The sequence below is a fragment of the Dendropsophus ebraccatus genome, chromosome 3, assembly GCF_027789765.1.
Source record: "Dendropsophus ebraccatus isolate aDenEbr1 chromosome 3, aDenEbr1.pat, whole genome shotgun sequence".
NCBI classification, from domain to species: domain Eukaryota; kingdom Metazoa; phylum Chordata; class Amphibia; order Anura; family Hylidae; genus Dendropsophus; species Dendropsophus ebraccatus.
This window is the reverse complement of record NC_091456.1, coordinates 87,131,045-87,151,305: the sequence shown is the minus strand read 5'-3', so window position 1 is coordinate 87,151,305 and position 20,261 is coordinate 87,131,045. Positions and strand designations below refer to the sequence as shown.

Genomic DNA, 20,261 nt, shown 5'->3' with positions numbered 1-20,261 from the left:
CACACATTAAGAAATGCTAAACATTTAGGGTGCCTTCACAGCTAGCGACTCGCAGCGTAAATTACGCTGCAAGTCTGTCAGGTCCTTGCAGATCACTTTCACTACATACTCGCAGCGGTCTGAACGACCGCTGCGTGTATGTAATTCTGCCAGCCCCTTAACCCCTTCAGCTGCCGCCCGGCTCCTGCTCCGCTCCCGCTCTGTATACATTACCTCTCCTCGCTGAACGGGTCCCGGCATACTGCTCTCCCGCCCGGCCAATCAGTGTGTTGCCCAGCCGCAGCCACTGATTGGCCGGGCGGGAGAGCAGTACGTCGGGACTCCGTGCAGCAAGGAGAGGTAATGTATACAGCGGAGTGGGAGCGGGAGCCGGGCGGGAGCTGAAGGGGTTAAGGGGCCGGCAGAATTACATACACGCAGCGGTCATTTAGACCGCTGTGTGTATGTAGTGAAAGTGATCTGCCAGGACCTGACAGACTCGCAGCGTAATTTACACTGTGAGTCGCTAGGTGTGAAGGCCCCCTTAGGCCGATTTCACGTGGCTGATTTCAGTGCAGATTTAAAAGTGGAATCCTCACCTATTTTGTTTCCAAATCAGCATAAATTCTGCCATCATAATAGAAGTGTATCTGGCTGTGTTGCTTAGGCTGGGTTCACACTGCGTTTTTAGCATATGTTTAACGGATCCGTTTTTTTTAATGGACAAAAAAAAAAATAGTGTCAGCAACGGTTTAGGATCCGTCAAAGAAAGGGATCTGTTTTGATCCGTTTTTTTTTATAATGGAAGTCAATGGAAAAACGGATCAAAAACGGATGCACACAAATTCATCCGTTTTTGCAATCCATTTTTCATCCGTTTAAAAAAAAACAAACAAAAAAAAAAACGGATTGCAAAAACGCAGTGTGAACCCAGCCTTACATACATAGAGCAGGGAGAGTAGTGCATAGCAGCACATCCATTAGGGTGTGACCACTCGGACCTTGACCCATAAAAACTTTTCTCATGTCAAAAAGCTTTTTATTTTTAGGGTACAGTTGTGCTGAAAAGTTTACATCCCCCGGCAGAATAGAGAATATGAATAACACACAAAATTTTTTACACATGGTTATCGGTTGGTGAAGCCATTGTTTGTCAAACAACTGTCTTTTCTCTTTTTGACCCTTTGAGGACCAAGCCCAAAATGACCCAGTGGACCGCTCAAATTTTTGGTGTTTTCGTTTTTTCCTCCTCCCCTTCTAAGAACACTAGCACTTTCATTTTTCTATCAACAGGGCCATGTGGGGGCTTGTTTTTTTTACAGGAATAGTTGTACTTTCTAATGGCGTCTTTCATTTTACCATAACATGTATGATGGAATCCCAAATATATTATTTATGAAGCTATAAATTGGTGAAATCGTAAAAATAGAATGCAATATGGTAACTTTTGGGGGGTTCCTGTGTCTATGTAATGCACTGGTAATATGGTAAAAGTGACATGATACCATAATTCTATAGGTCAGCCCGAACACAACCATATGCAGGTTTATACAGATTCTCTAATGTTATTTTTTTTTTTATTAAATCTTTTTTTTTTTTTTTTTTTTGCAATTAATTATTAATAAAATGGCCCTATTGTGACTCCTATAATGGTTTTAGTTTTTCACCCGCAAGGCTGTATGGGGTGTAATTTTATTGTGCCATGATCTCTAGTTTTTATTAATACCATATTTGTGTAGCTCAGACGTTTTGACCACTTTTTAATACATTTTGTTTTATATATAAATGTAACAAAAACAAAAATCGGTAATCCTGGCACTTTTTTCACTCTTTTCGTTTACGCCGTTCGTGATGACGATTGTTATATTTTAATAGATCGGACAATTACGCACACTATGGTATATAATATGTTCTTTTATTTAATTATTTTTATATGTTTTATTTATATAATGAGAAGGGGGGTGATTTTAACTTTTATTGGGGGAGGGGCTTTGGGGTATTTATAAAGACATTTTTACTTTTTATTTAACACATTTTAAGTCCCACTGGGGGACTTTTACCTGCAATCATTAGATTACATACACTGTATGCATACACTGCCATAGGCAAAGCATTGATCGGTGTTATAGGCGTTCTACTCATTGAGCCTGCCTGTGGCAGACTCAATGAGCAGAAAGCCGATCGGACCGCACGGAGGAAGGTAAGAGACCTCCGGCGCTCTGGTACGGCGATCGGGACCCCCACAGAGCTTGAAACGGCTGTTGCCTGTAAATTCCTGTGCTGTCTTGCGTGAACTGTGCACTTGAGATCTTCCCAGAGTGGCTCAATGATATTAATATCACGAGACTGAGATGGTCACTCCAAAACCTTCACTTTGTTCTGCCAATAACAGGTCAATCATGACAACCAAAAACAATCCAAATGACCCTAATCAAAAGTTCACATACCCTGGTGATTTTGGCCTGATGAGATGCACAGAAGTTGACACAAATTGACAAAAATTTTAGCCATGACTGCGAGGTAAATTGTTTTGGATGCAAAGAAAAACCCACAAACAACATCAGTTGAACTACAGGAGTCTCTGAAAATTAGCGGTGTGGCTGTTTCAAGATGCACAATAAGGAAGCATCTGAAGAAAAATGGGATACATGGTTGAGTTGCCAGAAGAAAGCCATTACTGTGCAAATGCAACATGTATTTTGCCTCCAATACACCAAACAGCACAAAGACAAGCCTCAAAACTTCTGGAACAAGGTCACTGGAAGTGATGAGACCAAAAAGAAACTTTTTGGCCACAACTATAAACGTTATATATTTGGAGAAGTGTCAAGAAGGCCTATGATTAGGGATGGTCCGAACCCTCCGAGGTTCGGGTTCGTATGAACCCGAACGCTCAGCATCAGACTCCCGCTGTCTGCCCGCTCCGTGGAGCAGGTGGATACAGCGGGAGGACCGCCTGGAAAACTGGGATACAGCCTATGGCTATGGCTGTATCCCAGTTTTCCAGGCGGTCCTCCCGCTGGATACGCCCGCTGCACGGAGCGGGCAGACAGCGGGAATCATTACCGAGAGTTCGGACCATCCCTACCTATGATGAAGGGAACACCATTCCTACTGTAAAGCATGGAGGTGGATCGCTGAGGTTTTCGGTATGTGTGAGCTAGAAAGGCTCAGGAAATTTGGTCAAAGATGAAGGAAAGATGAATGCAGCACATTATCAGCAAATACTGGAGGCAAATTTGCACTCATCAGATCAGAAGCTGTGCATAGGCCAAACTTGGACGTTCCAGCATGACAATGATCCAAAACACAAGGCCGACCTGTCATTGGCTACAGCAGAATAAAGTTAAGGTTCTGGAGTGACCATCTGAGTCTCCTTACCTCAATATCATTGAGCTACTCTGGGGAGATCTCAAGTGCACAGTTCATGCAAGGCAGCCTTTGAATTTACAGGAACTGGAGGCTTTTTGCCAGGAAGACTGGGCAGCTTTACCATCTGAGAAAAAAAAAAAGCCTCATCCACAACTACCACAAAAGACTTCAAGCTGTCATTGATGTTAGAGGGGGCAATACACAGTATTAAAGGGAAACTCCAGGTATAGGTTAAACAAAATGAAACTTCTGCAGAAGCATATAGCATTACTTACCTGTCTATCCGATTTTTAAAAAACTTCTCTGTTTTGTGTTTCTCTCCTTCCTGGTTTAGCATTTCCCAGAATGCAATGCTTTCCCTCATGTGATCATCACAGCCCCCCCCCCCCAATCACAATCAGTAAAATTAGTGCAGAAGCTGCTTCTGGACGGACAGAGATGGTGAATCACTCAGGGGATTGGGTTATCCAGCCAAGCCTCCTGTGACATAACGCCTGCATCATCAGCAAACACAAACAATGTGAGACAGAGGCATAGCAGATTTGTCTCTTAAGGGGGGGTAGCAGAAGGAGCAGGAGACAATGTGAATTGGCACAGGGGCCATTCTATCAACTACCAGTGTGGCAGAACTGCACAGATATGGATATACATTGTACAGACACATCTATATAACTTTTAATGTACTTTTAATAGAAAACCAGTTTTCTTATCCGGAGTTCCCCTTTAACCCCTTAGCGACCCAGGACGTATCTGATACGTCATGGTGCCGCGGGGGGTGTTCAGAGCGGGGTCCCGCCGGGACCCCGCTCTGAACGGCGCTGATCCCGGCTGACACGTGCAGCCGGGCAGTGCCTCTGTTAGCCGGCGCGGGTCCCGTTGCCGCGCCGGCTAATTAAGCACTTCAATGCAGCTGTCAAACCTGACAGCTGCATTGAAGTGCTTTATGCACACTATCCCTGGTGTCTAGTGGGTCGGATCTCCCCCCCGCGATGCGATCGCGGGGGGGGAGATCCGTTCTTCTGGCCGGCCCGGGCCTCAGCGTCGGAATGACGCTGATCCCGGCTCGGCAATAGATTGCTATGGCCTGCAGCAGGCCATAGCAATCTATGACCGATCTGATGCATCTTTGCTGTGTATATACACAGCATTGATCTCTATGAGAGATCAGTGCTATGTATATACAAGCCCCCCAGGGGGGCTTCTAGTCCATGTAAAAAAAAAAAGTAAAAAAGTGTTTTTATTAATAAAAAATCCCCTCCCCTAATAAAAGTCCAAATCACCCCCCTTTTCCCATTTTATAAATATAAATTAATAAATAAACAAATAAACATATTTAGTATCGCCGCACACGTAATCGCCCGAACTATTAATTAATCACATTCCGGATCTCGCACGGTAAACGGCGTCAGCGCAAAAAAATTCCAAAGTGCAAAATTGCGCATTTTTGGTCGCATCAAATCCAGAAAAAATGTAATAAAAAGTGATCAAAAAGTCGTATATGCACAATCAAGGTACCGATAGAAAGAACGCATCATGGCGCAAAAAATGACACCTCACCCAGCCCCATAGACCAAAGGATAAAAGCGCTATAAGCCTGGGAATGGAGCGATTTTAAGGAACGTATATTTGTTAACAACGGTTTGAATTTTTTACAGGCCATCAGATACAATAAAAGTTATACATGTTATATATCATAGTAATCGTAACGACTTGAGGAACATGCATAACAAGTCAGTTTTACCATGGGACGAACGGCGTAAATGCAAAACTTCCCGAAATCAAAACAAATTAGTTTTTTTTTCAATTTGACAGCGCAAATGATTTTTTTCCGGTTTCGCAGCATATGTTATGGAAAAATAATGCCTGTCATTACAAAGTACAATTGGTTTTGCAAAAAATAAGCGCTCATATACGTCTCTAGGTGAAAAAATGCAAGCGCTGTTGACTTTTAAACTTAAAATGGAATAAGCAAAAGCGCAAAAACGAAAATTGGCTTTGACCTTAAGGGGTTAAGGATTGGAGTATGCAAACATTTGATCAGGGTCATTTGGATGTTTTTGGTTGTCATTATGATTTAAAATGAGAAAACACAGTTTGCCAATATATGGCTTCACCCAACCACTAACCATGAGTGGAAAAAAAGTTTTGGTGTTATCATTCAAAAGGACAAGAAAGCGAAAATTCTGCCAGGGTATGTAAACTTTTTAGCACAATGGTATGATTGCACATGTTGAAGTTTCATTGCAGTAATGAAGGACAGCCGGATGGCAATTTAAAGATTAATTACTGCAATGAAGTGATGCAGTTATGCACTTAAATGTAGATGCATGTGTGAACACGGCCTTACGAAAGGGATCCTTTAAATAGAAAACAACAAATCAGTACATAAGATAATTAGTGTTGAGTGAGCACTAAAATGCTTGAGTGGTCGTTACTTGAGTGCTCAACGGGTTATCCTGCGGAAAAATTTTTTTTTTTCAATTTAACTGGTTTCAGAAAGTTATATAGATTTGTCATTTATTTCTATTTAAAAATCTCAAGTCTTCCCTTACTTATCAGCTGCTTTCTATCCTGCCGGAAATGTTTTCTTTCCAGTCTGGCACGGTGCGCTCTGCTGACACCTCTATCTGAGGCAGGAACTGGCCAGAGTAGCAGCAAATCCCTATAGAAAACCTCTCCTGCTCTGCACAGTTCCTGGCTTAAAGTGACTCTGTACTCAAAATCTCACCCCCCCCAAAACACTTGTACCTTCAGATAGCTGCTTTTAATGCAAGATCTGTCCCGGGGTCCGTTCCGCAGGTGATGCAGTTATTGTCATAAAAAAATACTTTTAAGCTTGAAGCCCTGTGTCAAACTGGGGTATCTGTGCCCTAACTTTGCACAACCTCTCTGTCCCTCCTCCCCACCCTCTTCATCATTAGGAATGCTCCAGGCAGATTGCCTCCTATTCCCCACCTGTGGCAGCCCAGCACATGGGCTGGATCGTTAAAGACCTGTGCAATGTTCAGCATGGAGAAAATGTTTCAGTCAGTGGCATTCCTAATGTTGAAGAGGGTGGGAAGGTGGGACAGAGGGGTGGTGCAAAGTTAGGGAACAGATACTCCCGTAGGGCACGGAGCTTCAAGTTTAAAAGTATTTTTTTAGGACAATAACTGCATCACCTGCCAAACGGACCCCAGGACAGATCTTGGATTAAAAGCAGCTATCCGAAGGTACAAGTGGTTTTGAGGGGGGGGGGTTAAGTTGGGGGTACAGAGTCGCTTTAAACAGACTGCCTAAACGGAGAGACTGCTACAGTTTTAGCTCAGCCAATCAGTGCCTTAGCTGCTGATTAAAGATAAATGAAAAGATGCTACACATTAGGAGCCTAGAATAGTAAGTATAACCCCCCCCCCCCCCAAGTGTAATATATCCCCCCAATGGGTAAATCCATTATGCATCCCAACAGCCTTAAAGCTTGAGGATTTTTTATATCAAGACTGAGCACCTCAAGCATCAGGCAGTGTCGAGCACTGGATATTGTTTTGCAGTCTGGTTATACCATGCTACTGTGCATCGTCTGGCAGTGTCACTATTCAGGAATCAGGAAAGCGTCAGTAGGTGTTCTCAGTAGGTGGCTAATCCAGTGCACTAAAGGACACATGATCCACGTCAGAGATAAAATGCATAAAAACAGTGCAGAACTCATTCGTTTTACAAAGATAAAAAGCTAAGGTGGGTTATTTATTAATGTAATAATGATTTTGGGTGGAATACCCTTTTAAATTACTCAGCATTTGCACCTTGCCCGTATCCACACTCAAAGACACAAGACAGGGCCTGCCCCCTATCAGCTGTGCTTGTGCTAAGAACGGTTAGTCACAGCAAATTGAGTAAATCGGATATCAGATATCTGACAAATTTTTACAGCCAAAGCCAGGAATGGATATGAAAAGAGGAGAAATCTTAGTCTTTCTTTTATGACCTGTTCCCTGCTTATAGTCCGTTCCTGGCTTTGGCTTCAAAAGTCTGTCAGATAAATCTGTCAGCTACCTGTTGGTGTAATAGGGCCCTTACGTGGTATAATCCCTCACTCAACCCCTGGTATTCCTTCTCAAACTCTTTTCTATGTTCTTTTTATACTACTTCAGTGCTGTAAAGTGAATAGGGATAACTTAATAGGACTGTTCTCAATATTTCTCCCCAGTAAGATTCTATGCTTATCTCCTATTAAATCGAGTAATACATCTCACCTCCTGCAGGACCACTCTAAAAGCATTACTACACGCTCCTTATTTGGATTACCCTAACAGAGCTAGGTATTTGGGATTTGCCTTGCTTGTTCTAGCTAGATCACATACATTCTGTCAAAATGGTAATTCTACTACATTTTCTCTACCTTTTACGGTCACTCCCAATTGCCTTCACAGTTAAAGACTCATCCTATTTACATTCCCATCAGTCATTAACATTCAGTCTGGCCACCCTAGATGGGCCTCTAAAAACTGCATTATTTATATAGCGTAAACATATTCTGCAGCTTGTCGTCACTCAGTTCAGCCCCTGTTCCTATTAGGGCTCACAATCTAAGTTTCCAAAATCTATATGTTTAAGAGCAAGAAAGAAACCTGTAGTACTCAGAGGAAACACCAGCAAACACAGGGAGATGTAGTCCTAGGACCCTTGTGCTAACCACTAACCCACTGTGCTGCTGTCTGGAGAGACACCTAACAAGACCGTTCACTTTTTCGGACCTGTTCAGGGCTACTGGTCTACCGCCCTCCTGGTTATCTAATGTCTCACCATATACCAATCACTCCTTAAAGTCACAACATTTTAACAGTTTGGTGAATCACCCTTTTTTAACATAAGTTTCAAACCCAACCCTGCTGCTTGCTACTTGTTTTTCATAATCCTATTTCGACTTTTGGGAAATAAATCATCTCCTTGGGGTATCTTATTTTCTTTCAGCTCTAAATTTCTTTCCCTCCACTCGTAAGCTTTCTGAGTTTACAGTGAGGTTCCTAGCAAGTCATTCCATTTCAATCAAATACAGTGGTACCTTGGTTTAAGAGTAACTTGGTTTAAAGAGCGTTTTGGAAGAGCAGCTCACAGTTTTTCAAAATTGTAACTTGGACTAAAAGCATTGCTTTGGTTTAAGAGCTCCCTGTACTGGGTGGGAGGGCAAGTGGGGGTCTGCACTGGGGGATCTACATCACTTTATTCTGACCCAGGAAGTCTCCTTCACCTTCCAAATCATGGCAGATCCACTTCAGGCTGGGGCTTACATCAGGGGACAGGACTGTGGAGGTAATCTCTTCATAGCTGTAATCCCACTCTCCCCGGTCAGAGAGTGCTGCTATACTGTGCCCACATATGTCCTGCTTATTCCTTCATACTCCCTACAGGCTCTGTCAGTCCTTGTGTTTCCTGCTATAATGTGCCTGCACTTACACTCAGCTATACACACTGCTGCTATAACCATGCCTGCACTTACACTCAGCTATGCACACTGCTGTATATAAAAGTTTCTGTCACTATTCTTGATTGGTCCATGTTGAACACACTTCCCTTCTTCATTGTTGTCATATGACCACACAGACCTCTGACAGCAGCCCTGCTTCCCTATTCTAGCCTGTTGTACTACATTATGGGGTTCTGCAGTTCCATCCTGTATCTACACACTGCTGCTGTGTTGTCAGGTTCCTATACATTATACTCCACAAGCTGTTTGCTATACTCTACAGTAAAATATAATATGACATATCCAGCTTCCTAAGTGTTTGTTTTATTTGTTTTACATGTTATTCAGGAAAAAAAAAACATTTTGGGGGTGTGGCACCAATTGTCTGCATTACAGGGATTTCTTATGGGAAAATTTGCTTTGGTTTAAGTGGATTTGGTTTACAAGCAAAGTCTCAGAACAAATTATGCTCGTAATCCAAGGCACCACTGTATATCACTTTGTGATTACTATTATTCTATCCTCCAGAATAAATTCCTCCACCACTTTTGAAAGTATCTGCACACATGACCCAGATAGGAAGGGCCCTATCTTCCTTCTATATTCTTTATTAATGCAAATTAGTGCACCCATCTTGGAACACTGAAGTATGGTATGGTTACCTTGGTCCACAGTCTTTTACTTACCATGCAAATCTCTATGTGATGTCTTAGGAACATAAGAATGATATTTTTACTCTCATGACCAGTTGGTTCCTGTAGATTTCAGATTGATTTTGAGGTGTAGGTAGCAATGCATTGGCTACTTGCCAATATTCTTGTTTCTTTCATTTTTTTCTTTTTACTATTTCTTATTGCTTTGTTATATTTTAATTAGTAACATGGGGTCCCTGTATATGTGGTACCTAAAGCCATTAGACCTTGTTTTCACTGAATTTAATAAAGAAAACAAACTAGCTTGTTTAGTTTGTGTGCAGAACTAGTAGTTGTGTGTAGAACTTTTTGGAAAAACACTGTGCTTAAATAGAAACCAGTTAAAGGACCATACAGATTCTATGGACTTCATTAGGCATTGCTAGAAGAAATCCCAGTATTTTTTTCTGTCTGATTTATATGAAATCCAGTAGACAAAACCTCTGTAGGTCTGAGGTTGATATCAAAGATATATGAAGGTATAGTAGATAGCTTATATAACTCTATGACAGCCCTATTATGGCTCAATTCACAGAGAGTTGTAATGTAATATTGGGTATTCTAAAGAAATATTTTTATAAATTTTTTTTTTACATTTCTTTGTTATACAACTTTGCATATAACTTTATAACAGAAAATGTAATTTTACATTTTTAGGCTGGGTTCACACTACGTATATTTCGGTCAGTATTGTGGTCCTCATATTGCAACCAAAACCAGGAGTGGATTAAATACACAGAAAGGCTATGTTCACACAATGTTGAAATGGAGTGGATGGCCGTCATTTAATGGCAAATATTTGCTGGTATTTTAAAACAACGGCTGTTATATTGAAATAATGGCTGTTATTTACTGTTATATGGCGGCCATCCACTCAATTTCAACATTGTGTGAACAGATCCTTTCTGTGTTTTTAATCCACTCCTGGTTTTGGTTGCAATATGAGGACCACAATACTGTCTGAAATATACGTAGTGTGAACCCAGCCTTAAAGGGGTTATCCAGCGTGGGGGCACTTTTTTGGGGGGACCGGGGAGGAGGTGGCTGAAATAAAAGACGTCCACTCACCTCTCCGGTTCCAGTGGCGGGTCACTCATCGCGGCGCTCCGGTCCCCGATTCCCGGCCGCTTCCTGGTGTCTGACGCCGCCCGAGACGCTACATCTCAAGGCCGCTCAGCCACTCAGTAAAGGAGCGCCGCAATGAGTGACCCGCCGCTGGAACCAGGGAGGTGAGTGGACGTCTTTTATTTCAGCCACCTCTTCCCTGGTCCCCCCCAAAAAGTGCCCCCACGCTGGATAACCCCTTTAATGTGCTCTTTGACTAGCATCTGCAAAGGATGACACAGACCCTCTGCGGCCACCAGTGGCTGTGCTGAGAACTGCAGGGCTTCAGAAGCCCTGGTCCCGGGACAACTAGGTATCACTAACGCCATTAAATCCAATGTTAATGATACTGTGCCTCCCCGTACGTCTATTCAAATGCATAATAGACTTTAGGCGGGGTTCACTCTGCATTTTTGTAGTCTAACATATCCATTTAATGGGAAAAAAACAGATAACAAAAGTGATGCAAACGGGATGCATTTGTGTGCATCCGTTTTTCCACTGACTTCCATTCTAAAAAGAAAAAGGAACAGAACTGATCTTTTTTTCTTTTAGCATATGCAAAAACATGGTTGACCACATTTTGTATATGTTAAAAGTAGCCATTTAAAAACAAATCCGTTTAAGGGACAGCAAAAACATAGTGTGAACCCAGCCTTACAACCGGGAAAGGCGCCTGTGTCAGAAGCACTTCATCTGTGACATAGTGAAGAGGAGCGAGCAGGGAATGATAGTTATTGCCACTGGTTCTGCGTCACTGCACCATAGCTGCAGCACAGGTAACACAGACAGCTTCCCCCGTATAGCCAACAATACACGCAATGTGCCACGACAAGGGATTCTAAAGCCATGAAGTTTGACACAGCCACTGGAGGCAGCAGTGGGGCCGTGTTGCCCCTGACTACGAAATAACCATTAAAAATAAAAACTCAGCAACCTCTTTTACCAAAATGAAACTAATTTTGGCAAGTTTAGCTATCCAAATCCATCTGCAACTATATATTTAATGGGTGAAATAAACTTGTTTGTTACTTCATTGAGCCAAGCACAAGTACTCCATCTTATCTAGGTTTATGGAACAACATCAAATTTGGTATAAAAATCAGACTTTGCCATGGTTGAAAGCAGTGAATAAAGCAAGAAGTTCAGGGAGCAGTACACAGCACATAAAACATAGATGGTAAACTAATAACTATGTTACAGTAATATAACAGGTGCAGTCACACAGATACATTATTTATTATCACCTGTCAGCAGGATTCAATGCAGGCACAAGGATTTAGTTACAGGATTGGTTTTCTATCTCATGTCTTCTGCAAGCTCTCAGTAATGTATCATTGTGCTGTTCCTTTAGGACTACAATGAAATCATTTGCAATAACAGGCACAAGCAATTATTCTCCATTTCATGTAAGCTAGGGACAAATGTCTAAGAGATACAAGAAGGAAAAACTGAAATGCTGTGTGCCTACAATGAAATTGAAAAAGAAGGGCAAGCAGAAATATTTGTCTGTAAACAACAGATTATATCAGATTTGGTAATTTAAGAAGGCTACACACCACAGATGGCTATCGGGTGAGCACTCATTTGGCAGCTATTCCCCCTCCTCCACCATTACACTGTCATTATCTCTCTTGAAAACAAAAGGATCAAAAATGTTAAAATACAACAATTCCCTACCCTTCATTCTGCCACTGGGAAAAGTTAAGACACTCCCTTCACATTTGATGGTCAGCCCTATCATCTATATTGTTGGATCCCAGGTGGCCCTTCAAGAATGGGACCTGGAAAAAATAAATTGTCTGTTCACCCTAAAATATAACACCACCAGGGGGAACCTAAGTAATGATAAAGCAGAACTAGAGCTCCACTCCTGATTGTAGCTACTTATGTCACTACATCTGTTAGGGAACAGCTATGATGAGTAATTGTCTCTAGAGAGTCTAACTCAGACTGCTTACTTATCCAAAATCCACCCCGTCTCATACAAGACTCAGGCTTCTGTTCTTTTAAGCCTCCATGCTTTATACTGCACGTTAGTTCATTACTGGATTATAGTAATACCTGTGTTCTCCTAATAATACCTCTGTTCTCTTAATTGGTTCTGGAAGGCAGTTCCAGAACAGAGCTGTGTGTTCCCTTAGGGAACAATGTAAATGTCTTTAATTGGTTTTTACACTCCATGAGTCAGGTGCAGAGCACCCAGCCCACAGGGTATAAAGACTAGCAGTAAGTAGTGGTGCATCTTGCACCAGTACTTACCGTAAAGGAGTGGGGATTCCCCCACTCCTTTGCAGTGTGTTCCCGCAGTGGAGGCAGGAGCGGGCGACTGTTTGAACTTGCTGCACCGCCCTTGCTTCTCTCTGCAGCGGGGAACAGCTCCTCCAGCCCCCGAACCCTTCTCAAGCCCCGGCTGGCCTACACTCACTGGGCCGACAGCTGCCGGCCAGATCATACACCGCCTGCTGCTTCTCCCTGGGCTCACCTTTGCCAGCCTTCCCGACCTCCTGGGACTCGTCACCAGGCTGTTGCCACCCCACTCCAATGCCCGCCGGTTTAACAGCCGCCGCTCCTGCCTCTCTCGCTGCCTTGGCTGTGGGGAACACCCCTTTAGAGTGGGGATTCCTACTCTAAAACAGGTGTTCCCCACAACCAGAACACCATTTTTATGCATTTGAAATGGCAGAATCCACTGCACATTTGCCATGAGGATACTATAGTAGATTTTTGCAAAAAGCCTTATTCCCATGTTGTGTTTCGTATGGAACATGGACGAGGAAGGCCAGTACCGGAGTCTCCCCCCTGCATGGCAGCATCTCTGATATGATGCTGGGAGCGGGGAAACTGTATGGATATGCTCTGCGCTGTGATGACAGGTAGATCTACCCTTAATCCAATGAAAGTTTTGCTGAGGGCAGCATAATATACCATCAGAAACACTGTTTTCAGCAGTCTGTCACTAATGCCAATATAAACAGTGGTATTGAAGCACTTCCTTTGTGAAGTACCCTGCAGCGCTAGAGAGGAGTCCAATGCATCTAAGGTTTTCTAAAGGTTGTCTGCATCAGGGCATAGGTCACACTAACTAATGTTTCTTGAGAAAAGCAGATTTGTCATTTACTAGACTTTGTGTGCCTTTATTTAATGGCCAAAACCCAATAAAGATGTGAACAGTATTTGTTTACTATCACAAACCACTTTTTTTTTTTTTTTGAACGCTTTTCGGACAGCTGCTGACTTCAATGAGCAGCATAAATGATCTTAAGTGTCTTTGACTTTTCTTATAATATTATACAAGTGGTTGAGAACATAGAAAATAGTCCTGTCAAGGCTTACACTGGCTTGCAGTATCTATTTTGTTTCCCCCATATGTGCTTTATGTACATATTCCACAGTCCAGCAGGAAGAGAAGAGTAACAACTTCAAACTTACGGCCAGTTTACTGCTTGGATAAAAAAAAACAATTGCCTCCAGCAAAAGCATATAAGTAAATAAAAATATGAGAATATACATGGGTGGTTGTCTGTTTCAAAATGCTATGATTTCAATATCCGTAGATATTCAGTTGAAATGTCAATGTTATTATAGGAATGCCCCTTAACTGAATACAAACAATACTTTGCACACATATTACGGATTAGCCAAGATGTTATTGGTTCTATGTGCTAGAAACTCATTACCCATCTAGTTCTTGCAGGGCTGAAATCAAAGAGGCATTTCCAGACCAGGATCCATTATGTGCAGCCTACTGTCACCTACCTCCTATGTAAACACTCCTTTATGCAGTTCACTTAACTTCAGTTTTGTTGGACGTTACATACATGGGAATACCAAATATGTCAGGGTTTCTTCATGTTATATGTATTGTTATAGGTGTATTTTTTATTCATATAAAAAATTGTCCCAAATAGTTTATGAAATCATTTTTAATGTCAACAATGCTAACATATGGTGGATCAGTACAGGCTAGGTACAAACACTAGAGATGAGCGAACCTCGAGCATGCTCGAGTCCATCCGAGCATTCGGCATTTGATTAGCGGTGGCTGCTGAAGTTGGATAAAGCCCTAAGGCTATGTAGAAAACATGGATATAGTCATTGGCTGTATCCATGTTTTTCAGACAACCTTAGAGCTTTATCCAAGTTCAGGAGCCCCCGCTAATCAAATGCTGAAAGTTCGGGTTCGGATGGACTCGAGCATGCTCCAGGTTCGCTCATCTCTAACAAGCACCTATCAGGGCGCACCAAAGAGCAAAGCAATAAGAAAAAAGACCGTCTTGGCTACCTTTGCTAGGTCCATGGTGACACCCGTCATGGCGATTACGCTGCCAGTAATCAGCAGGGCTGTAGTACTGCTGATCTGGGTGCACTGACAAGCACGCATGAGATCACAATGACAAAAATGTAAGTCACTGTTTAGGAATGGGTTAAAGATATCACTTGCTGCACTAACAACATCTGTCTGGACTTATACAGTATATGCTTTAGGATTAATAGTTATGTGCTCTTTCCAATATTTAATGGTTTTCCTAAAATAGGTCAATTTTTCTAAAGAAATGTGATTGGACACTAATATGCAGGGGTGGCCTTTGCGCCCTAGGCAAATTTTACTATAAATATACAGACCTTTCTGGAACTGCTCCGAGAGACTCCATTGAGCACTAATCTTTGTGTTTCTCTTTCCCAGCTGACACCACAGCTAAAGGAGATTTATGTTAAGAAGTTGTGTCATTAGGAAAACTAGATCTAAACTGGTGAACTATGTGAATTTAAACACATTTTAAATGTACAAGCATTTCTGAAGCTGTACTGTTTGGGAGATATGGACTCACTAATCCCCCAGGTGCCTGCATTGTTTTGATTGGCTTTTGCCCTTGGTTACAACCCACTAAGATGGCCAGGCACGCTCAGTTCAACTGCAATCTGGGGGAAGTGTGAGCACTCCTTACAAGTTTGCTTCATAGCACAAGCCCTTTCACTTTTAGAATTCTCACAGGGAACTCAGCCAGGTTACAAAGTTTGGGAGCATACCCAAAGGCCCTATTACATGGACAGATTATTGACCGATTATCAGACAACGCCCGCAATATTTCAGTCACCCACTGTGCAAGTGGGCTGTGCTGTCACTATGCAGGGAATGAGCCAAAGGTCCATAGGTTACTTTATTCTCCTGACTGGCGGCAGTCCCAAAATCCCCCACAAACCATAACATTATAGCTGGTATATTGTAATTTAGGATAAGAATATCCCTTTACTTTATATTATTAACAGGTTTTTCCACAAACACGCATGTGTATTGATATGACATCATCGTGCTTGCTGGAGGTTCCTTCCCACGGCAAGAAGAGCTAGAGATGAAGAAGAGCTGCTCCCTGCTTGCTATAAGTTAATATCATGTGGTGTTTTTTTTTAATGTTGGAGGCATTATTAGGGTATGTCCACTCATGTCCATGGGTGGGGGGTGCATTGGAGGGGTATTATTACTGTGGGTGGGGGGGCTGTTCAAAACAGGGGTCATTACTACTATGGGTGGGTGGGCAGCTGTACACAACAGCAGAGGCTAAGGGGTGCATAGCGGGAGGCATTATTACTGCGTGGAGATGCACAGCAGGAGCATTATCATTATGTGGGGGTGCACAGTAGGAGGCATTATTACTATGTAGGTGGAGGACACAGAAAAAGGTATTATTACTATGTGGGGCTGAACAGGGGGCATTATTACTATATGGGGGTTACAGCACGGGACATTATTACTGTTTGGGAGGTCATAAAAGGGGATATTACTTTATGGGGGAGCCTACATAACGGGGCTACCCACCTGCTTATTTTAAAGTGCATGACACCAAACAGCAGAATTACTACTGATTGGGACCCCATAGGTAGGAAAAAGGGAAAGAATATAAAGGAAAGCTTAAGATGTTTGTCTGGCAGATTCTGAAGAGATGAACTGTAGCTGGAAGAAATCATGTAGGCCTGAGCCAGATGGAGTAGAAAATGGACGGGGCCTATGTGTCGTTGACGTCACAAAGAAGCGGGGCAAACGTTGGCACTGTGGGCATGGCTAAGTGGCGCTTTAGCTGTGAAGCCCCACCCACTTAGCACAATCTGCAGTTGATAAAAAAAATCACTTTTTTTACTTGAACAAGCAGCATGACGTATGATATAAGGTATGAAAACTGCTAAATTTACCCTTTACACCTGTGTAGAGAAGTCAGAATGGAAAAAGGGGATGACAGTGTCACTTTAATTTTCACAGCTCCAGCGGTCTATTTATTGCCTCCTTGTGTTGCTCATGCATCTACATTTCACTCTAACCAGCGAGTGGGCCTTAAGATCAGTAATGGTGGTTTTACACGGAACGATTTATCGTTCAAATTTGCACGATAACGGTCGAATTCGAACGATAATCGTACGTGTAAACGCAACGAACGATCAAGCGACGAGTGAGAAATCGTTCATTTTGATCTTTCAACAACTTCTCAAATCGTCATTGATCGTTCGCAAAAAATTTGCAGATCGTTCCATGTAAACATTCCTTCAACGATTTCACCTATGTATGAGATAGGCTTAAGCGATTTTTCCGTACGATGTATCGATCCGTCTAAACGCTGATCGTTATAAAAAAAAAAAATCGTTCATTCAAAATCGTGAATCGTGCGATCGGGCGAATTATCGCTCCGTGTAAAACCACCATTAGTTTACTCACTGCAACAGTGTCCAGGGGCAGGTTTGCACAGCTGCTGGCCAATCATCATTCATCTTCACTGGGCCAGTCTGTGCAGATCGACAACTACTAACATCTGTTTTTTGTTGTTGTTTTTTTTTTTTTACTAAAGACCAAATGGCTTTAGGGTAAATTCACACGGGCAGATCCGCCGGGAGTCTCACGCACGAAATACGCAGCTAATCACAGCCAATACACGTATTAATAATAAGAAGAATAATATGTGTATTGCGGATTAGCTGCGGATTTCGTGCGCGAGACTCCCCGCGGATCCGCCCGTGTGAATTTACCCTTAGTGTTTGAGTCTAAATGTAGTTTTCCAGTAAGGGAAACACCTAGTAGGCCAATTTTATAACATTTTTATATAGAAAACAGGCAAAAACAATAAATGATGTAAATGGCAAAGATGCAGTATGTCCCCTCTCCTGATTTAGGCTATGTTCCCATGCTGTAATACAATGGCTGCTATTTAACAACGATCGCTGTATTACAGTACAGGGACTGGCCAATATGTAGCATGTTCCTACGGCTGATACTGCAGTATTGGCTGTAGGAATTTTATCTTTTTACTATTTGGACTAATGACACCTTCAGGTGTGCCCACAATCCAATAAGTCATTGACCACAGTGTAAAGTACGGACGTGTGCACAGACTATTTTCTACAGACGCTGTTCACCTAACTGTGGCCATAGAAAATAGACATGTCAATTATTTTCTGCGGCCGTGTATACACTATGGCTGTGCCCCATTGAAATCGATGTGATTGTATTAATTTCATTAACCGTTGTTCAAACAAGGCCGTTGTTAACAAAATTAATAAATGGTGTGAACATGGCCTTTAAAGCGACTCTGTACCCACAATCTGACCCCCCAAACCGCTTGTACCTTCAGATAGCTGCTTTTAATCCAAGACCTGTCCTGGGGTCCGTTCGGCAGGTGATGCAGTTATTGTCCTAAAAACACACTTTTAATCCTACAGCGCTGTGTCCAACGGCCGGGGCTTACATTTGAATATGCATTAGGCTGGCACAACCTCTCCTTCCCTCCTCCCCGCCCTCCTCATTATTAGGAATGATCCAGGAACATTTACTGCTGTTTGAGCTTTGCACAGGTGTATTAACGATCCAGCCCATGTGCCGGGCTGCCACAGGTGGGGAATAGGAAGCAATCTGCCTGGATCATTCCTAATGATGAGGAGGGTGGGAAGGAAGGACAGAGAGGTGGTGGCAGCCTAATGCATATACAAATGTAAGCCCCGGCCATTAGACACAGCGCTGCCGGATTAAAAGTTGTTTTTTGGACAATAACTGCATCCCTTGCCGAACAGACCCCAGGACAGATCTTGGATTAAAAGCAGCTATCCGAAGGTACAAGTGTTTTGGGGGGGACAGATTGTGGGTACAGAGTCACTTTAACATTATTTATTGGTAATGACATTGCACATTTAAGGTATGGATTAAGCTGGCGTGTAAGAGAAAAAATTTAAGAATAAAAACAGCTCTTGGATATGTTTTTCTATTAACACATAGGTATAGTTCAAGCAGAGTAGTAGTGAGACCGCTCTAATCACACACCACCCACATGCATACACTTACATACCTGGAATAGACTGTGCAGATCCTTCACAGTTAATATTGGGGAGGGTACTTGGCTGCTGTTGACTGGAGCTAACTTCAGGCTCAGCACTAACTGAGGGTGAGAGTGCCATGTCACAGGGTAATGCTGGTTTTAGTACAGGTGGAAGCAATTCCTCAGAAACCTCCTTCTTTTCCTGCCCTGGCAACTGAAGTGCTGATAAAGGTATGCTGATAGGTTGACTAGGGTTTCCTGTGGAGGTGCTGACAGGCATCTGAATTCCTATTTGTTGATTGACAATTGGAGTATTAGATGGTGCTTTGCTTTGTGATGGCAAGGGCGGTCTTGCTGGTTCTGGGGTGGGGGTTCTTTGTAGGACCAATGGGGAAGGTGTAATGGCTTGTATGTCTAAATCATTGCTTAAAGATGGAGGTAAAATGCTAGGTGGCTTAGTTGGTCCCAAAAAAGTTGGAGTTGTGGAAGGAGTCTGATTCTTCGGCTTGGTCATCTGTGTTAATGATAGTGTTGGCCCATCGATACCACCAGTCAGTTCTGCATTAGCAACAATGTAATAGTCTTCAGGATTTTCCTGTTTGATCTTTTTCACAATTACATCACTACTATCCTCATCAGCAATATGTGACTGAGACCCAGAAAGAGAAGAATTAAGTCCGCCACTGGGCCTTTTGCGAGAAACACTTGGTGACTGCTGAGCTCTGTGCTCAAAATCACTATCTTCATCAGTCGCAGAAGATTCACACACCATATCAAATAATGTGGTTTCATCTTCATATTCCTCCACTGGCTCATCTAGCTCCGATGGTTCACTACAGTAGGAAAAATCACACGAGTCTCTTGTTCTATTGCAATCAAGCTTAGACTTTCCCGGTCTCCCAGGGTACCTTTCCAATGGACTGGTTTGAGTCTCTGATGGCACACCAAGTATACTTGGACTGTCTGAGTTGAAGCTTCTATTGTCTTGGAAGCATACTCTCTCCTGAGGGCCTGCCCTACAAGTTGTAGTCAATGGCCAGTGGTATGCATGTCCAGCACTGCATCCCCACATAGCGGTAAGAGTGCCATGGGAGCCCTCAGACAGTAAGTGCTTTAGGTTTTGGAATAAGGCTACAAAATGGTACCATGACTATGGGCCAACTTACTAACTTGGAGAGGTTTTCTGAAGAGGTATGAAGACCAGTCTTCCATCGTTTCAGATCAGGAGGCCTCTTCCTACATAAAATAATTAAATATATTAATATAAATATGCATGAGTTCAGGCATAACATTATACACAATTTTCAAATACACAGGTCCCCAACATATGTAGCTCCAGGCCATAATTAAAGCTAATGTATCATCAGAAAATAGCTC

At 42.6% G+C, this 20,261-nt stretch overlaps 1 protein-coding gene across 1 annotated transcript in view; it reads right to left on the bottom strand.

Annotated features, from left to right (window-relative positions):
* The window catches only part of LOC138787173 (uncharacterized protein KIAA1958-like), a 42,201-nt gene extending 22,154 nt beyond the window's left edge, over positions 1-20,047 (bottom strand). The window contains 2 exon segments of the mRNA XM_069964343.1: positions 18,915-20,004; positions 20,006-20,047. Coding sequence (XP_069820444.1) covers positions 18,915-20,004; positions 20,006-20,032 — 1,117 coding nt within the window. The 5' untranslated portion in view covers positions 20,033-20,047.
* Positions 20,048-20,261: the final 214 nt, after the last annotated feature.